Genomic DNA, 16005 nt, shown 5'->3' on the forward strand with positions numbered 1-16005 from the left:
ACAGCAGTAGTCTATCAGGTGAATAACAGTGAAGGGTATATTACAGCAGTAGTCTATCAGGTGAATAACAGTGAAGGTATATTACAGCAGTAGTCAGGTGAATAACAGTGAAGGGTATATTACAGCAGTAGTCTATCAGGTGAATAACAGTGAAGGGTATGTTACAGCAGTAGTCTATCAGGTGAATAACAGTGAAGGGTATGTTACAGCAGTAGTCTATCAGGTGAATAACAGTGAAGGGTATGTTACAGCAGTAGTCAGGTGAATAACAGTGAAGGGTATGTTACAGCAGTAGTCTATCAGGTGAATAACAGTGAAGGGTATGTTACAGCAGTAGTCTATCAGGTGAATAACAGTGAAGGGTATGTTACAGCAGTAGTCAGGTGAATAACAGTGAAGGGTATATTACAGCAGTAGTCTATCAGGTGAATAACAGTGAAGGGTATGTTACAGCAGTAGTCAGGTGAATAACAGTGAAGGGTATATTACAGCAGTAGTCAGGTGAATAACAGTGAAGGGTATATTACAGCAGTAGTCAGGTGAATAACAGTGAAGGGTATATTACAGCAGTAGTCAGGTGAATAACAGTGAAGGGTATGTTACAGCAGTAGTCTATCAGGTGAATAACAGTGAAGGGTATATTACAGCAGTAGTCTATCAGGTGAATAACAGTGAAGGGTATATTACAGCAGTAGTCTATCAGGTGAATAACAGTGAAGGGTATATTACAGCAGTAGTCTATCAGGTGAATAACAGTGAAGGGTATGTTACAGCAGTAGTCAGGTGAATAACAGTGAAGGGTATATTACAGCAGTAGTCTATCAGGTGAATAACAGTGAAGGGTATGTTACAGCAGTAGTCAGGTGAATAACAGTGAAGGGTATATTACAGCAGTAGTCAGGTGAATAACAGTGAAGGGTATATTACAGCAGTAGTCTATCAGGTGAATAACAGTGAAGGGTATATTACAGCAGTAGTCTATCAGGTGAATAACAGTGAAGGGTATATTACAGCAGTAGTCTATCAGGTGAATAACAGTGAAGGGTATATTACAGCAGTAGTCAGGTGAATAACAGTGAAGGGTATATTACAGCAGTAGTCTATCAGGTGAATAACAGTGAAGGGTATGTTACAGCAGTAGTCTATCAGGTGAATAACAGTGAAGGGTATGTTACAGCAGTAGTCTATCAGGTGAATAACAGTGAAGGATATATTACAGCAGTAGTCTATCAGGTGAATAACAGTGAAGGGTATATTACAGCAGTAGTCTATCAGGTGAATAACAGTGAAGGGTATATTACAGCAGTAGTCTATCAGGTGAATAACAGTGAAGGGTATATTACAGCAGTAGTCAGGTGAATAACAGTGAAGGGTATATTACAGCAGTAGTCTATCAGGTGAATAACAGTGAAGGGTATGTTACAGCAGTAGTCTATCAGGTGAATAACAGTGAAGGGTATATTACAGCAGTAGTCTATCAGGTGAATAACAGTGAAGGGTATATTACAGCAGTAGTCTATCAGGTGAATAACAGTGAAGGGTATGTTACAGCAGTAGTCTATCAGGTGAATAACAGTGAAGGGTATATTACAGCAGTAGTCTATCAGGTGAATAACAGTGAAGGGTATATTACAGCAGTAGTCAGGTGAATAACAGTGAAGGGTATATTACAGCAGTAGTCTATCAGGTGAATAACAGTGAAGGGTATATTACAGCAGTAGTCAGGTGAATAACAGTGAAGGGTATATTACAGCAGTAGTCTATCAGGTGAATAACAGTGAAGGGTATGTTACAGCAGTAGTCTATCAGGTGAATAACAGTGAAGGGAATGTTACAGCAGTAGTCTATCAGGTGAATAACAGTGAAGGGTATGTTACAGCAGTAGTCTATCAGGTGAATAACAGTGAAGGGTATATTACAGCAGTAGTCTATCAGGTGAATAACAGTGAAGGGTATATTACAGCAGTAGTCTATCAGGTGAATAACAGTGAAGGGTATGTTACAGCAGTAGTCTATCAGGTGAATAACAGTGAAGGGTATATTACAGCAGTAGTCTATCAGGTGAATAACAGTGAAGGGTATATTATAGCAGTAGTCTATCAGGTGAATAACAGTGAAGGGTATATTACAGCAGTAGTCTATCAGGTAAATAACAGTGAAGGGTATGTTACAGCAGTAGTCTATCAGGTGAATAACAGTGAAGGGTATATTACAGCAGTAGTCTATCAGGTGAATAACAGTGAAGGGTATGTTACAGCAGTAGTCTATCAGGTGAATAACAGTGAATGGTATGTTACAGCAGTAGTCTATCAGGTGAATAACAGTGAAGGGTATATTACAGCAGTAGTCTATCAGGTGAATAACAGTGAAGGGTATATTACAGCAGTAGTCAGGTGAATAACAGTGAAGGGTATATTACAGCAGTAGTCTATCAGGTGAATAACAGTGAAGGGTATATTACAGCAGTAGTCTATCAGGTGAATAACAGTGAAGGGTATATTACAGCAGTATATCAGGTGAATAACAGTGAAGGGTATATTACAGCAGTAGTCTATCAGGTGAATAACAGTGAAGGGTATATTACAGCAGTAGTCTATCAGGTGAATAACAGTGAAGGGTATATTACAGCAGTAGTCTATCAGGTGAATAACAGTGAAGGGTATATTACAGCAGTAGTCAGGTGAATAACAGTGAAGGGTATATTACAGCAGTAGTCTATCAGGTGAATAACAGTGAAGGGTATGTTACAGCAGTAGTCTATCAGGTGAATAACAGTGAAGGGTATGTTACAGCAGTAGTCTATCAGGTGAATAACAGTGAAGGGTATATTACAGCAGTAGTCTATCAGGTGAATAACAGTGAAGGGTATATTACAGCACTAGTCAGGTGAATAACAGTGAAGGGTATATTACAGCAGTAGTCTATCAGGTGAATAACAGTGAAGGGTATGTTACAGCAGTAGTCTATCAGGTGAATAACAGTGAAGGGTATATTACAGCAGTAGTCTATCAGGTGAATAACAGTGAAGGGTATATTACAGCAGTAGTCTATCAGGTGAATAACAGTGAAGGGTATGTTACAGCAGTAGTCTATCAGGTGAATAACAGTGAAGGGTATATTACAGCAGTAGTCTATCAGGTGAATAACAGTGAAGGGTATATTACAGCAGTAGTCAGGTGAATAACAGTGAAGGGTATGTTACAGCAGTAGTCTATCAGGTGAATAACAGTGAAGGGTATATTACAGCAGTAGTCAGGTGAATAACAGTGAAGGGTATATTACAGCAGTAGTCTATCAGGTGAATAACAGTGAAGGGTATGTTACAGCAGTAGTCTATCAGGTGAATAACAGTGAAGGGAATGTTACAGCAGTAGTCTATCAGGTGAATAACAGTGAAGGGTATGTTACAGCAGTAGTCTATCAGGTGAATAACAGTGAAGGGTATATTACAGCAGTAGTCTATCAGGTGAATAACAGTGGAGGGTATATTACAGCAGTAGTCTATCAGGTGAATAACAGTGAAGGGTATGTTACAGCAGTAGTCTATCAGGTGAATAACAGTGAAGGGTATATTACAGCAGTAGTCTATCAGGTGAATAACAGTGAAGGGTATGTTACAGCAGTAGTCTATCAGGTGAATAACAGTGAAGGGTATATTACAGCAGTAGTCTATCAGGTGAATAACAGTGAAGGGTATATTACAGCAGTAGTCAGATGAATAACAGTGAAGGGTATATTACAGCAGTAGTCTATCAGGTGAATAACAGTGAAGGGTATATTACAGCAGTAGTCTATCAGGTGAATAACAGTGAAGGGTATATTACAGCAGTAGTCAGGTGAATAACAGTGAAGGGTATATTACAGCAGTAGTCAGGTGAATAACAGTGAAGGGTATATTACAGCAGTAGTCAGGTGAATAACAGTGAAGGGTATATTACAGCAGTAGTCTATCAGGTGAATAACAGTGAAGGGTATATTACAGCAGTAGTCTATCAGGTGAATAACAGTGAAGGGTATATTACAGCAGTAGTCTATCAGGTGAATAACAGTGAAGGGTATATTACAGCAGTAGTCTATCAGGTGAATAACAGTGAAGGGTATATTACAGCAGTAGTCTATCAGGTGAATAACAGCGAAGGGTATATTACAGCAGTAGTCTATCAGGTGAATAACAGTGAAGGGTATATTACAGCAGTAGTCAGGTGAATAACAGTGAAGGGTATATTACAGCAGTAGTCTATCAGGTGAATAACAGTGAAGGGTATGTTACAGCAGTAGTCTATCAGGTGAATAACAGTGAAGGGTATGTTACAGCAGTAGTCTATCAGGTGAATAACAGTGAAGGGTATGTTACAGCAGTAGTCAGGTGAATAACAGTGAAGGGTATATCACAGCAGTAGTCTATCAGGTGAATAACAGTGAAGGGTATGTTACAGCAGTAGTCAGGTGAATAACAGTGAAGGGTATATTACAGCAGTAGTCAGGTGAATAACAGTGAAGGGTATATTACAGCAGTAGTCAGGTGAATAACAGTGAAGGGTATATTACAGCAGTAGTCAGGTGAATAACAGTGAAGGGTATGTTACAGCAGTAGTCTATCAGGTGAATAACAGTGAAGGGTATATTACAGCAGTAGTCTATCAGGTGAATAACAGTGAAGGGTATATTACAGCAGTAGTCAGGTGAATAACAGTGAAGGGTATGTTACAGCAGTAGTCTATCAGGTGAATAACAGTGAAGGGTATATTACAGCAGTAGTCTATCAGGTGAATAACAGTGAAGGGTATATTACAGCAGTAGTCTATCAGGTGAATAACAGTGAAGGGTATATTACAGCAGTAGTCTATCAGGTGAATAACAGTGAAGGGTATGTTACAGCAGTAGTCAGGTGAATAACAGTGAAGGGTATATTACAGCAGTAGTCTATCAGGTGAATAACAGTGAAGGGTATGTTACAGCAGTAGTCAGGTGAATAACAGTGAAGGGTATATTACAGCAGTAGTCAGGTGAATAACAGTGAAGGGTATATTACAGCAGTAGTCTATCAGGTGAATAACAGTGAAGGGTATATTACAGCAGTAGTCTATCAGGTGAATAACAGTGAAGGGTATATTACAGCAGTAGTCTATCAGGTGAATAACAGTGAAGGGTATATTACAGCAGTAGTCAGGTGAATAACAGTGAAGGGTATATTACAGCAGTAGTCTATCAGGTGAATAACAGTGAAGGGTATGTTACAGCAGTAGTCTATCAGGTGAATAACAGTGAAGGGTATGTTACAGCAGTAGTCTATCAGGTGAATAACAGTGAAGGATATATTACAGCAGTAGTCTATCAGGTGAATAACAGTGAAGGGTATATTACAGCAGTAGTCTATCAGGTGAATAACAGTGAAGGGTATATTACAGCAGTAGTCTATCAGGTGAATAACAGTTAAGGGTATATTACAGCAGTAGTCAGGTGAATAACAGTGAAGGGTATATTACAGCAGTAGTCTATCAGGTGAATAACAGTGAAGGGTATGTTACAGCAGTAGTCTATCAGGTGAATTACATTTACATCATTTACATTTTAGTTATTTAGCAGACGCTCTTATCCAGAGCGACTTATCCAGAGCGACTTACACAGTTTTGACTGGGCTGAGCGGGAACTATGCTTCCGCAGAGGTAGGGGAGCCAGCAGGCCAGAGGTGAATAACAGTGAAGGGTATATTACAGCAGTAGTCTATCAGGTGAATAACAGTGAAGGGTATATTACAGCAGTAGTCTATCAGGTGAATAACAGTGAAGGGTATGTTACAGCAGTAGTCTATCAGGTGAATAACAGTGAAGGGTATATTACAGCAGTAGTCTATCAGGTGAATAACAGTGAAGGGTATATTACAGCAGTAGTCAGGTGAATAACAGTGAAGGGTATATTACAGCAGTAGTCTATCAGGTGAATAACAGTGAAGGGTATATTACAGCAGTAGTCAGGTGAATAACAGTGAAGGGTATATTACAGCAGTAGTCTATCAGGTGAATAACAGTGAAGGGTATGTTACAGCAGTAGTCTATCAGGTGAATAACAGTGAAGGGAATGTTACAGCAGTAGTCTATCAGGTGAATAACAGTGAAGGGTATGTTACAGCAGTAGTCTATCAGGTGAATAACAGTGAAGGGTATATTACAGCAGTAGTCTATCAGGTGAATAACAGTGAAGGGTATGTTACAGCAGTAGTCTATCAGGTGAATAACAGTGAAGGGTATGTTACAGCAGTAGTCTATCAGGTGAATAACAGTGAAGGGTATATTCCAGCAGTAGTCTATCAGGTGAATAACAGTGAAGGGTATATTATAGCAGTAGTCTATCAGGTGAATAACAGTGAAGGGTATATTACAGCAGTAGTCTATCAGGTAAATAACAGTGAAGGGTATGTTACAGCAGTAGTCTATCAGGTGAATAACAGTGAAGGGTATATTACAGCAGTAGTCTATCAGGTGAATAACAGTGAAGGGTATGTTACAGCAGTAGTCTATCAGGTGATTAACAGTGAATGGTATGTTACAGCAGTAGTCTATCAGGTGAATAACAGTGAAGGGTATATTACAGCAGTAGTCTATCAGGTGAATAACAGTGAAGGGTATATTACAGCAGTAGTCAGGTGAATAACAGTGAAGGGTATATTACAGCAGTAGTCTATCAGGTAAATAACAGTGAAGGGTATATTACAGCAGTAGTCTATCAGGTGAATAACAGTGAAGGGTATATTACAGCAGTAGTCTATCAGGTGAATAACAGTGAAGGGTATATTACAGCAGTAGTCTATCAGGTGAATAACAGTGAAGGGTATATTACAGCAGTAGTCTATCAGGTGAATAACAGTGAAGGGTATATTACAGCAGTAGTCTATCAGGTGAATAACAGTGAAGGGTATATTACAGCAGTAGTCAGGTGAATAACAGTGAAGGGTATATTACAGCAGTAGTCTATCAGGTGAATAACAGTGAAGGGTATGTTACAGCAGTAGTCTATCAGGTGAATAACAGTGAAGGGTATATTACAGCAGTAGTCTATCAGGTGAATAACAGTGAAGGGTATATTACAGCAGTAGTCTATCAGGTGAATAACAGTGAAGGGTATATTACAGCAGTAGTCAGGTGAATAACAATGAAGGGTATATTACAGCAGTAGTCTATCAGGTGAATAACAGTGAAGGGTATATTACAGCAGTAGTCTATCAGGTGAATAACAGTGAAGGGTATATTACAGCAGTAGTCTATCAGTGTCACGCCCTGACATAGAGATCTCTAATTGGTTTGGTGAGGGTGTGAATATCTATGGATAGATTCTATGTGTAGATCTAGAATGTGTAGATCTATGTTGGCCGGGTGTGGTCCCCAATCAGAGGCAGCTGTCGATCGTTGTCTCTGATTGGGGATCATCCTTAGGCAGCCATGTTGCCTACCTTACATTTACATTACATTTTAGTCATTTAGCAGACGCTCTTATCCAGAGCGACCTACAGGAGCAATTAGGGTTAAGTGCCTTGCTCAAGGGCACATTTACGTCATTTAGCAGACGCTCTTATCCAGAGCGACTTACAAATTGGTGCATTCACCCTATAGCCAGTGGGATAACCACTTTACACCTTTTTTTTTTTTTTTTTTTTTTTTTGGGGGGGGGGGGGGGTGGTGGAAGGATTACTTTATCCTATCCCAGGTATTCTTTAAAGAGGTGGGGTTTCAAATGTCTCCGGAAGGTGGTGAGTGACTCCGCTGTCCTGGCGTCGTGAGGGAGCTTGTTCCACCATTGGGGTGCCAGAGCAGCGAACAGTTTTGACTGGGCTGAGCGGGAACTATGCTTCCGCAGAGGTAGGGGAGCCAGCAGGCCAGAGGTGGATGAACGCAATGCCCTCGTTTGGGTGTAGGGACTGATCAGAGCCCGAAGGTACGGAGGTGCCGTTCCCCTCACTGCTCCATAGGCAAGCACCATGGTCTTGTAACGGATGCGAGCTTCAACTGGAAGCCAGTGGAGTGTGCGGAGGAGGGGGGTGACGTGAGAGAACTTGGGAAGGTTGAACACCAGACGGGCTGCGGCATTCTGGATGAGTTGTAGGGGTTTAATGGCACAGGCAGGGAGGCCAGCCAACAGCGAGTTGCAGTAATCCAGACGGGAGATGACAAGTGCCTGGATTAGGACCTGTGCCGCTTCCTGTGTAAGGCAGGGTCGTACTCTCCGAATGTTGTAGAGCATGAACCTGCAGGATCGGGTCACCGCCTTGATGTTAGCGGAGAACGAAAGGGTGTTGTCCAGGGTCACGCCAAGGCTCTTCGCACTCTGGGAGGAGGACACAACGGAGTTGTCAACCGTGATGGCGAGATCATGGAACGGGCAGTCCTTCCCCGGGAGGAAGAGCAGCTCCGTCTTGCCGAGGTTCAGCTTGAGGTGGTGATCCGTCATCCATACTGATATGTCTGCCAGACATGCAGAGATGCGATTCGCCACCTGGTTATCAGAAGGGGGAAAGGAGAAGATTAGTTTTGTGTCGTCAGCGTAGCAATGATAGGAGAGGCCATGTGAGGATATGACAGAGCCAAGTGACTTGGTGTATAGCGAGAATAGGAGAGGGCCTAGAGGAGCGTGTGACTGTGCAGGCACCAGGCTATACGCCGGCTTTACGCAGTGCGCCTTCACAGACAGGTATGGCCCGTACCTGCTCCTCGCACCAACCCAGTGGTGCGTGTCTCCAGCCCGGTGCGGCCCGCCCCGTACCTGCTCCTCGCACCAACCCAGTGGTGCGTGTCTCCAGCCCGGTACGGCCCGTGCCTGATCCTCGCACCAACCCAGTGTTGCGTGTCTCCAGCCCGGTGCGCTCCGTGCCTGCTCCTCGCACCAACCCAGTGGTGTGTTTCTCCAGCCCGGTGCGCCCCGCCCCGTACCTGCTCCTCGCACCAAACCAGTGGTGCGTGTCCCCAGCCCGGTACGGCCCGTGCCTGCTCCTTGCACCAAACCAGTGGTGCGTGTCTCCAGCCCGGTAGGCCCCGTACCTGCTCCTCGCACCAAACCAGTGGTGCGTGTCCCCAGCCCGGTACGGTCCACTCCAGTGCCAGAGCAGTCCGCTCCACCGGAGCCTAGTCCATCCCCGGTCAGCTGCTCCAGTCCAGAGCCAGAGTAGTCCGCTCCACCGGGGTCCAGTTCAGCTCCGGTTAGCTGCTCCAGTCCAATGCCAGAGCAGTCCGCTCCACCGGTGCCTAGTCCAGCCCCGGTCAGCTGCTCCAGTCCAGAGCCAGAGTAGTCCGCTCCACCGGGGTCCAGTTCAGCTCCGGTTAGCTGCTCCAGTCCAATGCCAGAGCAGTCCGCTCCACCGGTGCCTAGTCCAGCCCCGGTCAGCTGCTCCACTCCAGTGCCAGAGCAGTCCGCTCTACCGGTGCCCAGTCCGGGTCCGGTCGTCTACTCTCCCACACCAGGGTCCAGACAGGACTTGGTGCATCGCGGGAGGACTGCAGAGCCAGAACCAGACGTCAACCCCTCTCCAGGGTCGGGGCCTCCCACACCAGGGTCCAGACAGGACTTGGTGCATCGCGGGAGGACTGCAGAGCCAGAACCAGACGTCAACCCCTCTCCAGGGTCGGGGCCTCCCACACCAGGGTCCAGACAGGGCTTGGTGCATCGTGGGAGGACTGCCGGGCCGGGTCCAGATGTCAGCCCCTCTCCAGGGTCGAGGGCTCCCACACCAGGGTCCAGACAGGGCTTGGTGCATCGTGGGAGGACTGAGAGGGGAAGCATCGCGCCGAGGTCCAGACCGGACCAGGGGTGCAACGGGGAGCCAGAAAAGGAGAGGACAGTACGGTTGACGTCGCACCCGGAGCCGCCACCGAGGCTGAATGCCCACCCGGACCCTCCCCTAATGAGTCAGGTTGGTGCGGCCGGAGTACGCACCTTTGGGGGGGAGTACTGTCACGCCCTGACATAGAGATCTCTAGTTGGTTTGGTCAGGGTGTGAATATCTATGGATAGATTCTATGTGTAGATCTAGATATTGTAGTTCTATGTTGGCCGGGTGTGGTTCCCAATCAGAGGCAGCTGTCGATCGTTGTCTCTGATTGGGGATCATACTTAGGCAGCCATTTTGCCTACCTATGTTGTGGGATCTTGTTTCTGTGTATTTGGCTTGTTTGATGTTTAGCCTTTAGAACTTCACGTTACTTTGTCGGTGTTTATATAATAAACAAACATGTACGCATACCACGCTGCACTTTGGTCCAATCCTGTACTCAACGAACGTGACAATCAGGTGATCATTATTTGTCATGCCACTAGTATCACTGATTACATCACTGAGTGACACCTGTCTTGTATTCAGGGAGGCGAGAGGTTGATCATCCCATTCCCCTACCTGACAGACAATCCTATCTATTTTACACACTACAGTTACTGTTTATCTGAATGTGTTATCTGAATGTGTTATCTGAATGTGTTATCTGTGTAACAGAGGAGACTTTGGTAATGATGAGTAATTAGCTCCAGGGCCGGACTACCGCATTTGAGTCCCTGGGGCACCTACCTCCAGTGGGTAGGAACACAGCTAACCTCCTGCATTTCAACAAATTTTGTCATGAGGCTGAGAGATAATTTTGCAGTTTTAAATATAATTTCCTGCAATTCTACACCTTTTGCCATCGCTTATGACTTGTTCATACATGTTTTTGGGGGTTGTGTGTGTGCATGCATGCGTGTGTGTGTGTTTGCAACAAAAAAAAAATGGGACTCTCTCTCAAGTCAGTCACATAATTCAGTGTGTGTAGCCAGTCAGCAGGAGGAGAGAGACAGCTCCAGAGGAGAGGGTAGCCAGTCAGCAGGAGGAGACAGACAGCTCCAGAGGAGAGGGTAGCCAGTCAGCAGGAGGAGACAGACAGCTCCAGAGGAGAGGGTAGCCAGTCAGCAGGAGGAGACAGACAGCTCCAGAGGAGAGGGTAGCCAGCCAGTTAGCAGGAGGAGAGAGACAGCTCCAGAGGAGAGGGTAGCCAGTCAGCAGGAGGAGAGAGACAGCTCCAGAGGAGAGGGTAGCCAGTCAGCAGGAGGAGAGAGACAGCTCCAGAGGAGAGGGTAGCCAGTCAGCAGGAGGAGAGAGACAGCTCCAGAGGAGAGGGTAGCCAGTCAGCAGGAGGAGAGAGACAGCTCCAGAGGAGAGGGTAGCCAGTCAGCAGGAGGAGACAGACAGCTCCAGAGGAGAGGGTAGCCAGTCAGCAGGAGGAGAGAGACAGCTCCAGAGGAGAGGGTAGCCAGTCAGCAGGAGGAGAGAGACAGCTCCAGAGGAGAGGGTAGCCAGTCAGCAGGAGGAGAGAGACAGCTCCAGAGGAGAGGGTAGCCAGTCAGCAGGAGGAGACAGACAGCTCCAGAGGAGAGGGTAGCCAGTCAGCAGGAGGAGAGAGACAGCTCCAGAGGAGAGGGTAGCCAGTCAGCAGGAGGAGAGAGACAGCTCCAGAGGAGAGGGTAGCCAGTCAGCAGGAGGAGAGAGACAGCTCCAGAGGAGAGGGTAGCCAGCCAGTCAGCAGGAGGAGAGAGACAGGTCCAGAGGCCAGCCAGCCAGTCAGCAGGAGGAGAGAGACAGCTCCAGAGGAGAGGGTAGCCAGTCAGCAGGAGGAGAGAGACAGCTCCAGAGGAGAGGGTAGCCAGTCAGCAGGAGGAGAGAGACAGCTCCAGAGGAGAGGGTAGCCAGCCAGTCAGCAGGAGGAGAGAGACAGCTCCAGAGGAGAGGGTAGCCAGTCAGCAGGAGGAGAGAGACAGCTCCAGAGGAGAGGGTAGCCAGTCAGCAGTAGGAGAGAGACAGCTCCAGAGGAGAGGGTAGCCAGTCAGCAGGAGGAGAGAGACAGCTCCAGAGGCCAGCCAGCCAGTCAGCAGGAGGAGAGAGACAGCTCCAGAGGAGAGGGTAGCCAGTCAGCAGGAGGAGAGAGACAGGTCCAGAGGAGAGGGTAGCCAGTCAGCAGTAGGAGAGAGACAGCTCCAGAGGAGAGGGTAGCCAGTCAGCAGGAGGAGAGAGACAGCTCCAGAGGAGAGGGTAGCCAGTCAGCAGGAGGAGAGAGACAGCTCCAGAGGAGAGGGTAGCCAGTCAGCAGGAGGAGAGAGACAGCTCCAGAGGAGAGGGTAGCCAGTCAGCAGGAGGAGAGAGACAGCTCCAGAGGAGAGGGTAGCCAGTCAGCAGGAGGAGAGAGACAGCTCCAGAGGAGAGGGTAGCCAGTCAGCAGGAGGAGAGAGACAGCTCCAGAGGAGAGGGTAGCCAGTCAGCAGGAGGAGAGAGACAGCTCCAGAGGAGAGGGTAGCCAGTCAGCAGGAGGAGAGAGACAGCTCCAGAGGCCAGCCAGCCAGTCAGCAGGAGGAGAGAGACAGCTCCAGAGGAGAGGGTAGCCAGTCAGTCAGCAGTAGGAGAGAGACAGCTCCAGAGGAGAGGGTAGCCAGTCAGCAGGAGGAGAGAGACAGCTCCAGAGGAGAGGGTAGCCAGTCAGCAGGAGGAGAGAGACAGCTCCAGAGGAGAGGGTAGCCAGTCAGCAGGAGGAGAGAGACAGCTCCAGAGGAGAGGGTAGCCAGTCAGCAGGAGGAGAGAGACAGCTCCAGAGGAGTTAGTCAGCTAACTTGCCTAAATATTCTGAAATATATACACTACCGTTCAAAAGTTTGGGGTCACTTAGAAATGTCCTTGTTTTCGAAAGAAAAGCAATTTTTTTGTCCATTAAAATAACATCAAATTAATCAGAAATACAGTGTAGACATTGTTAATGTTGTAAATGGCTATTGTAGCTGGAAACAGCTGATTTTTAATGGAATATCTACATAGGCGTACAGAGGCCCATTATCAGCAACCATCAGTCCTGTGTTCCAATGGCACGTTGTGTTTGCTAATCCAAGTTTATCATTTTAAAAGGCTAATTGATCATTAGAAAACCCTTTTGCAATTATGTTAGCACAGCTAAAAACTGTTATGCTGATTAAAGAAGCAATAAAACTGGCCTTCTAGAGACTAATATAATTATAATAATCCATTTAGCAGACGCTTTTATCCAAAGTGACTTACAGTCATGTGTGCATACATTTTTACGTATGGGTGGTCCCGGGGATCGAACCCACTACCCTGGCGTTACAAGCACCATGCTCTACCAATTGAGCTACAGAGGACCAGACTAGTTGAGTATCTGGAGCATCAGCAATTGTGGGTTCGATTACAGGCTCAAAATGGCCAGAAACAAATACCTTTCTTCTGAAACTCGTCAGTCTATTCTTGTTCTGAGAAATGAAGGCTATTCAATGCGAGAAATTGCCAAGAAACTGAAGATCTCGTACAACGCTGTGTACTATTCCCTTCACAAAACAGCGCAAACTGGCTCTAACCAGAATAGAAAGAGGAGTGGGAGGCCCCGGTGCACAACTGAGCAAGAGGACAAATACATTAGAGTGTCTAGTTTGAGAAACAGGCGCCTCACAGGTCCTCAACTGGCAGCTTCATTAAATAGTACCCTCTCAACGTCAACAGTGAAGAGGCGACTCCGGGATGCTGACCTTTTAGACACTCTAATGTATTTGTCCTCTTGCTCAGTTGTGCACCGGGGCCTCCCATTCCTCTTTCTATTCTGGTTAGAGCCAGTTTTTCAACAGGACAATGACCCAACACACCTCCAGGCTGTGTAAGGGCTATTTGACCAAGAAGGAGAGTGGTGGAGTGCTGCATCAGATGACCTGGCCTCCACAATCCCCCGACCTCAAACGAATTGAGATGGTTTGGGATGAGTTGGACGGCAACAAGTGCTCAGCATATGTGGGAACTCCTTCAAGACTTTTGGAAAAGCATTCCAGGTGAAGCTGGTTGAGAGAATGCCAAGAGTGTGCAAAGCTGTCATCAAGGCAAAGGGTGGCTACTTTGAAGAATCTCAAATATTACATATTTTATTATTTGTTTAACACTTTTTTGGTAACTACATGATTCCATATGTGATATTTCATAGTTTTGATGTCTTCACTATTATTCTACAATGTAGAAAATAGAAAAAATAAAGAAAAATCCTTGAATGAGTAGGTGTCCAAACTTTTGACTGGTACTGTATATATTTTTAAAGATAAGCTTGAAATGGGCATGGTCTAATTCAGGGTTTCCCAAACTCAGTCCTGAGGTCCCACCTGCGTCCAGCCCTAGCCCAACACCCCCCCCGTGCACGTTTTGGTTTTTGCTCTAGCACTACACAGCTTATTCAAATAACCAACTCATCATTAAGCTTTGGTGGCCAAGACCGAGTTTGGGAGACCCTGATCTAATTGACTGAACAACCAAAAACACACACACACACCTCATGAAGCAGGATGAGAGAATGCCAAGAGTGTGCAAAGCTGTCATCAAGGCAAAGGGTGGCTATTTGAAGAATCTCAAATATAAAAAAACTATTTTACTACATGATTCCATATGTGTTATTTCATAGTTTTGATGTCTTCACTATTATTCTACAATGTAAAAATAAAGAAAAACCCTTGAATGAGTAGGTGTCCAAACTTTTGACTGGTAGTGTATGTTGGTTTGGTCGAGTCAGTCATACCATGCATGCCCATCCCATGTTAACTGTCTGCATGAAGTGGGAAATCTGCATTTATTTTCAGAATATTTAGGAAGCTGGTTAAATGATCCTGTTTTGTGATAGGCTATACTTCTGGTAACATGCATCATAGCTGAACACTAATTGTAGAGACAGAGTATAGGCCTAATCTTATAATTACAGTAATGTGCGAATGAAGGGAATTGGAGCTTCTCTCCCCCAACTCTCTGTATAGTTTACAGCGGTGTCACCAGCGCGACAAACTTAACTCTCATGGAGTTTTCTGTTCTTATAAAACTCCACAAATACACAACTCCAGGCGATCCATTATTTTCCCTAGTTCTCATTCCTCTGTCTCTTTCCTTTATCCCACAGCCACAAACTTAAGCACAGCAGCGAGAGAGAGAGAAGAGAGAGAGAGAGAAGAGAGAGAGAGAGAAGAGAGAGAGAGAGAAGAGAGAGAGAGGGAGCGGTCATCCAACAGACTCCACCTCTAAACCCCAGCCAGCGAACGGAGAGAGACCCGACGGCATAAAAATGAGTGGTTCCCACCTCCGCCAGCACCAGTCGGCCCAGCCTGCATTCAACGCCCTTTCCCCGGACAAAGACGCAGACATGCCCGCTACAGAGAAGGACCTCGCCGAGGACGCGCCGTGGAAGAAGATCCAACAGAACACGTTCACCCGCTGGTGTAACGAGCATCTGAAATGCGTCAACAAACGGATCGCCAATCTCCAGACGGACCTGGGTGACGGGCTGCGGCTGATCGGACTCCTCGAGGTGTTGAGCCAGAAGAAGATGTTCAGGAAATACAACCAGCGGCCCACCTTCCGACAGATGCAGCTCGAGAACGTCTCGGTGGCGCTCGAGTTCCTAGACAAGGAGAACATCAAGCTGGTGTCTATAGGTGGGTCAAAAAGTTCTACTGTAACGTTATATCATGCTGGTGTTGATAGGAGGGTGACTGTTCATTCAAGTGTAGCCTTCCCTACCATATAGGTGGGTGGAACCGTTAGGCTACTGTAGACTCCAATAATACTCCGTAGTTAGGCTGCTATAGATAGACCTACTGTGGGCTACTTTACATCCAGCAGCGGTCCATAGATTGGTCTAAAAGGTACTGTAGTAGGCTACTCTATTGACCGAGGTATAAACATCAAGCGGGGCGATTCCACGCCAGTGTGATCCGAAAATATTTTTGGTGTCGGATTGTTCTGGCAATTCTCACAGACACTTAATTGGGAGGAATGCATTTTACATTTGTATCACAAACCATTTTTGAGAACCATAATGCAATGGCGATTTTAAGCTCCTTTTAGACCCATACGTGCCTCCTGTAAGACCCTATGATCATTGAACCGTATGGAGTTACTTTTGTGCCGTTAATATCACGCAGAACTTCTGAAGTCGAGAACAAAATGTAATATTTCAAACAAAAATAATGATATTG

The 16005-nt window shown here is 45.9% G+C and overlaps 1 protein-coding gene across 1 annotated transcript in view; it reads left to right on the forward strand.

Moving 5' to 3' along the window:
- The window catches only part of LOC311149451 (filamin-A-like), a 114605-nt gene that overhangs the window by 4248 nt on the left and 94352 nt on the right, over window positions 1-16005 (forward strand). The window contains 1 exon segment of the mRNA XM_084186650.1: window positions 14931-15462. Within this exon segment, the coding sequence (XP_084042776.1) occupies window positions 15093-15462 (370 nt within the window). The 5' untranslated portion in view covers window positions 14931-15092.

This window comes from Coregonus lavaretus, assembly GCF_964263955.1.
Source record: "Coregonus lavaretus genome assembly, chromosome: 22".
In the NCBI taxonomy this organism is placed as follows: Eukaryota; Metazoa; Chordata; class Actinopteri; order Salmoniformes; family Salmonidae; genus Coregonus; species Coregonus lavaretus.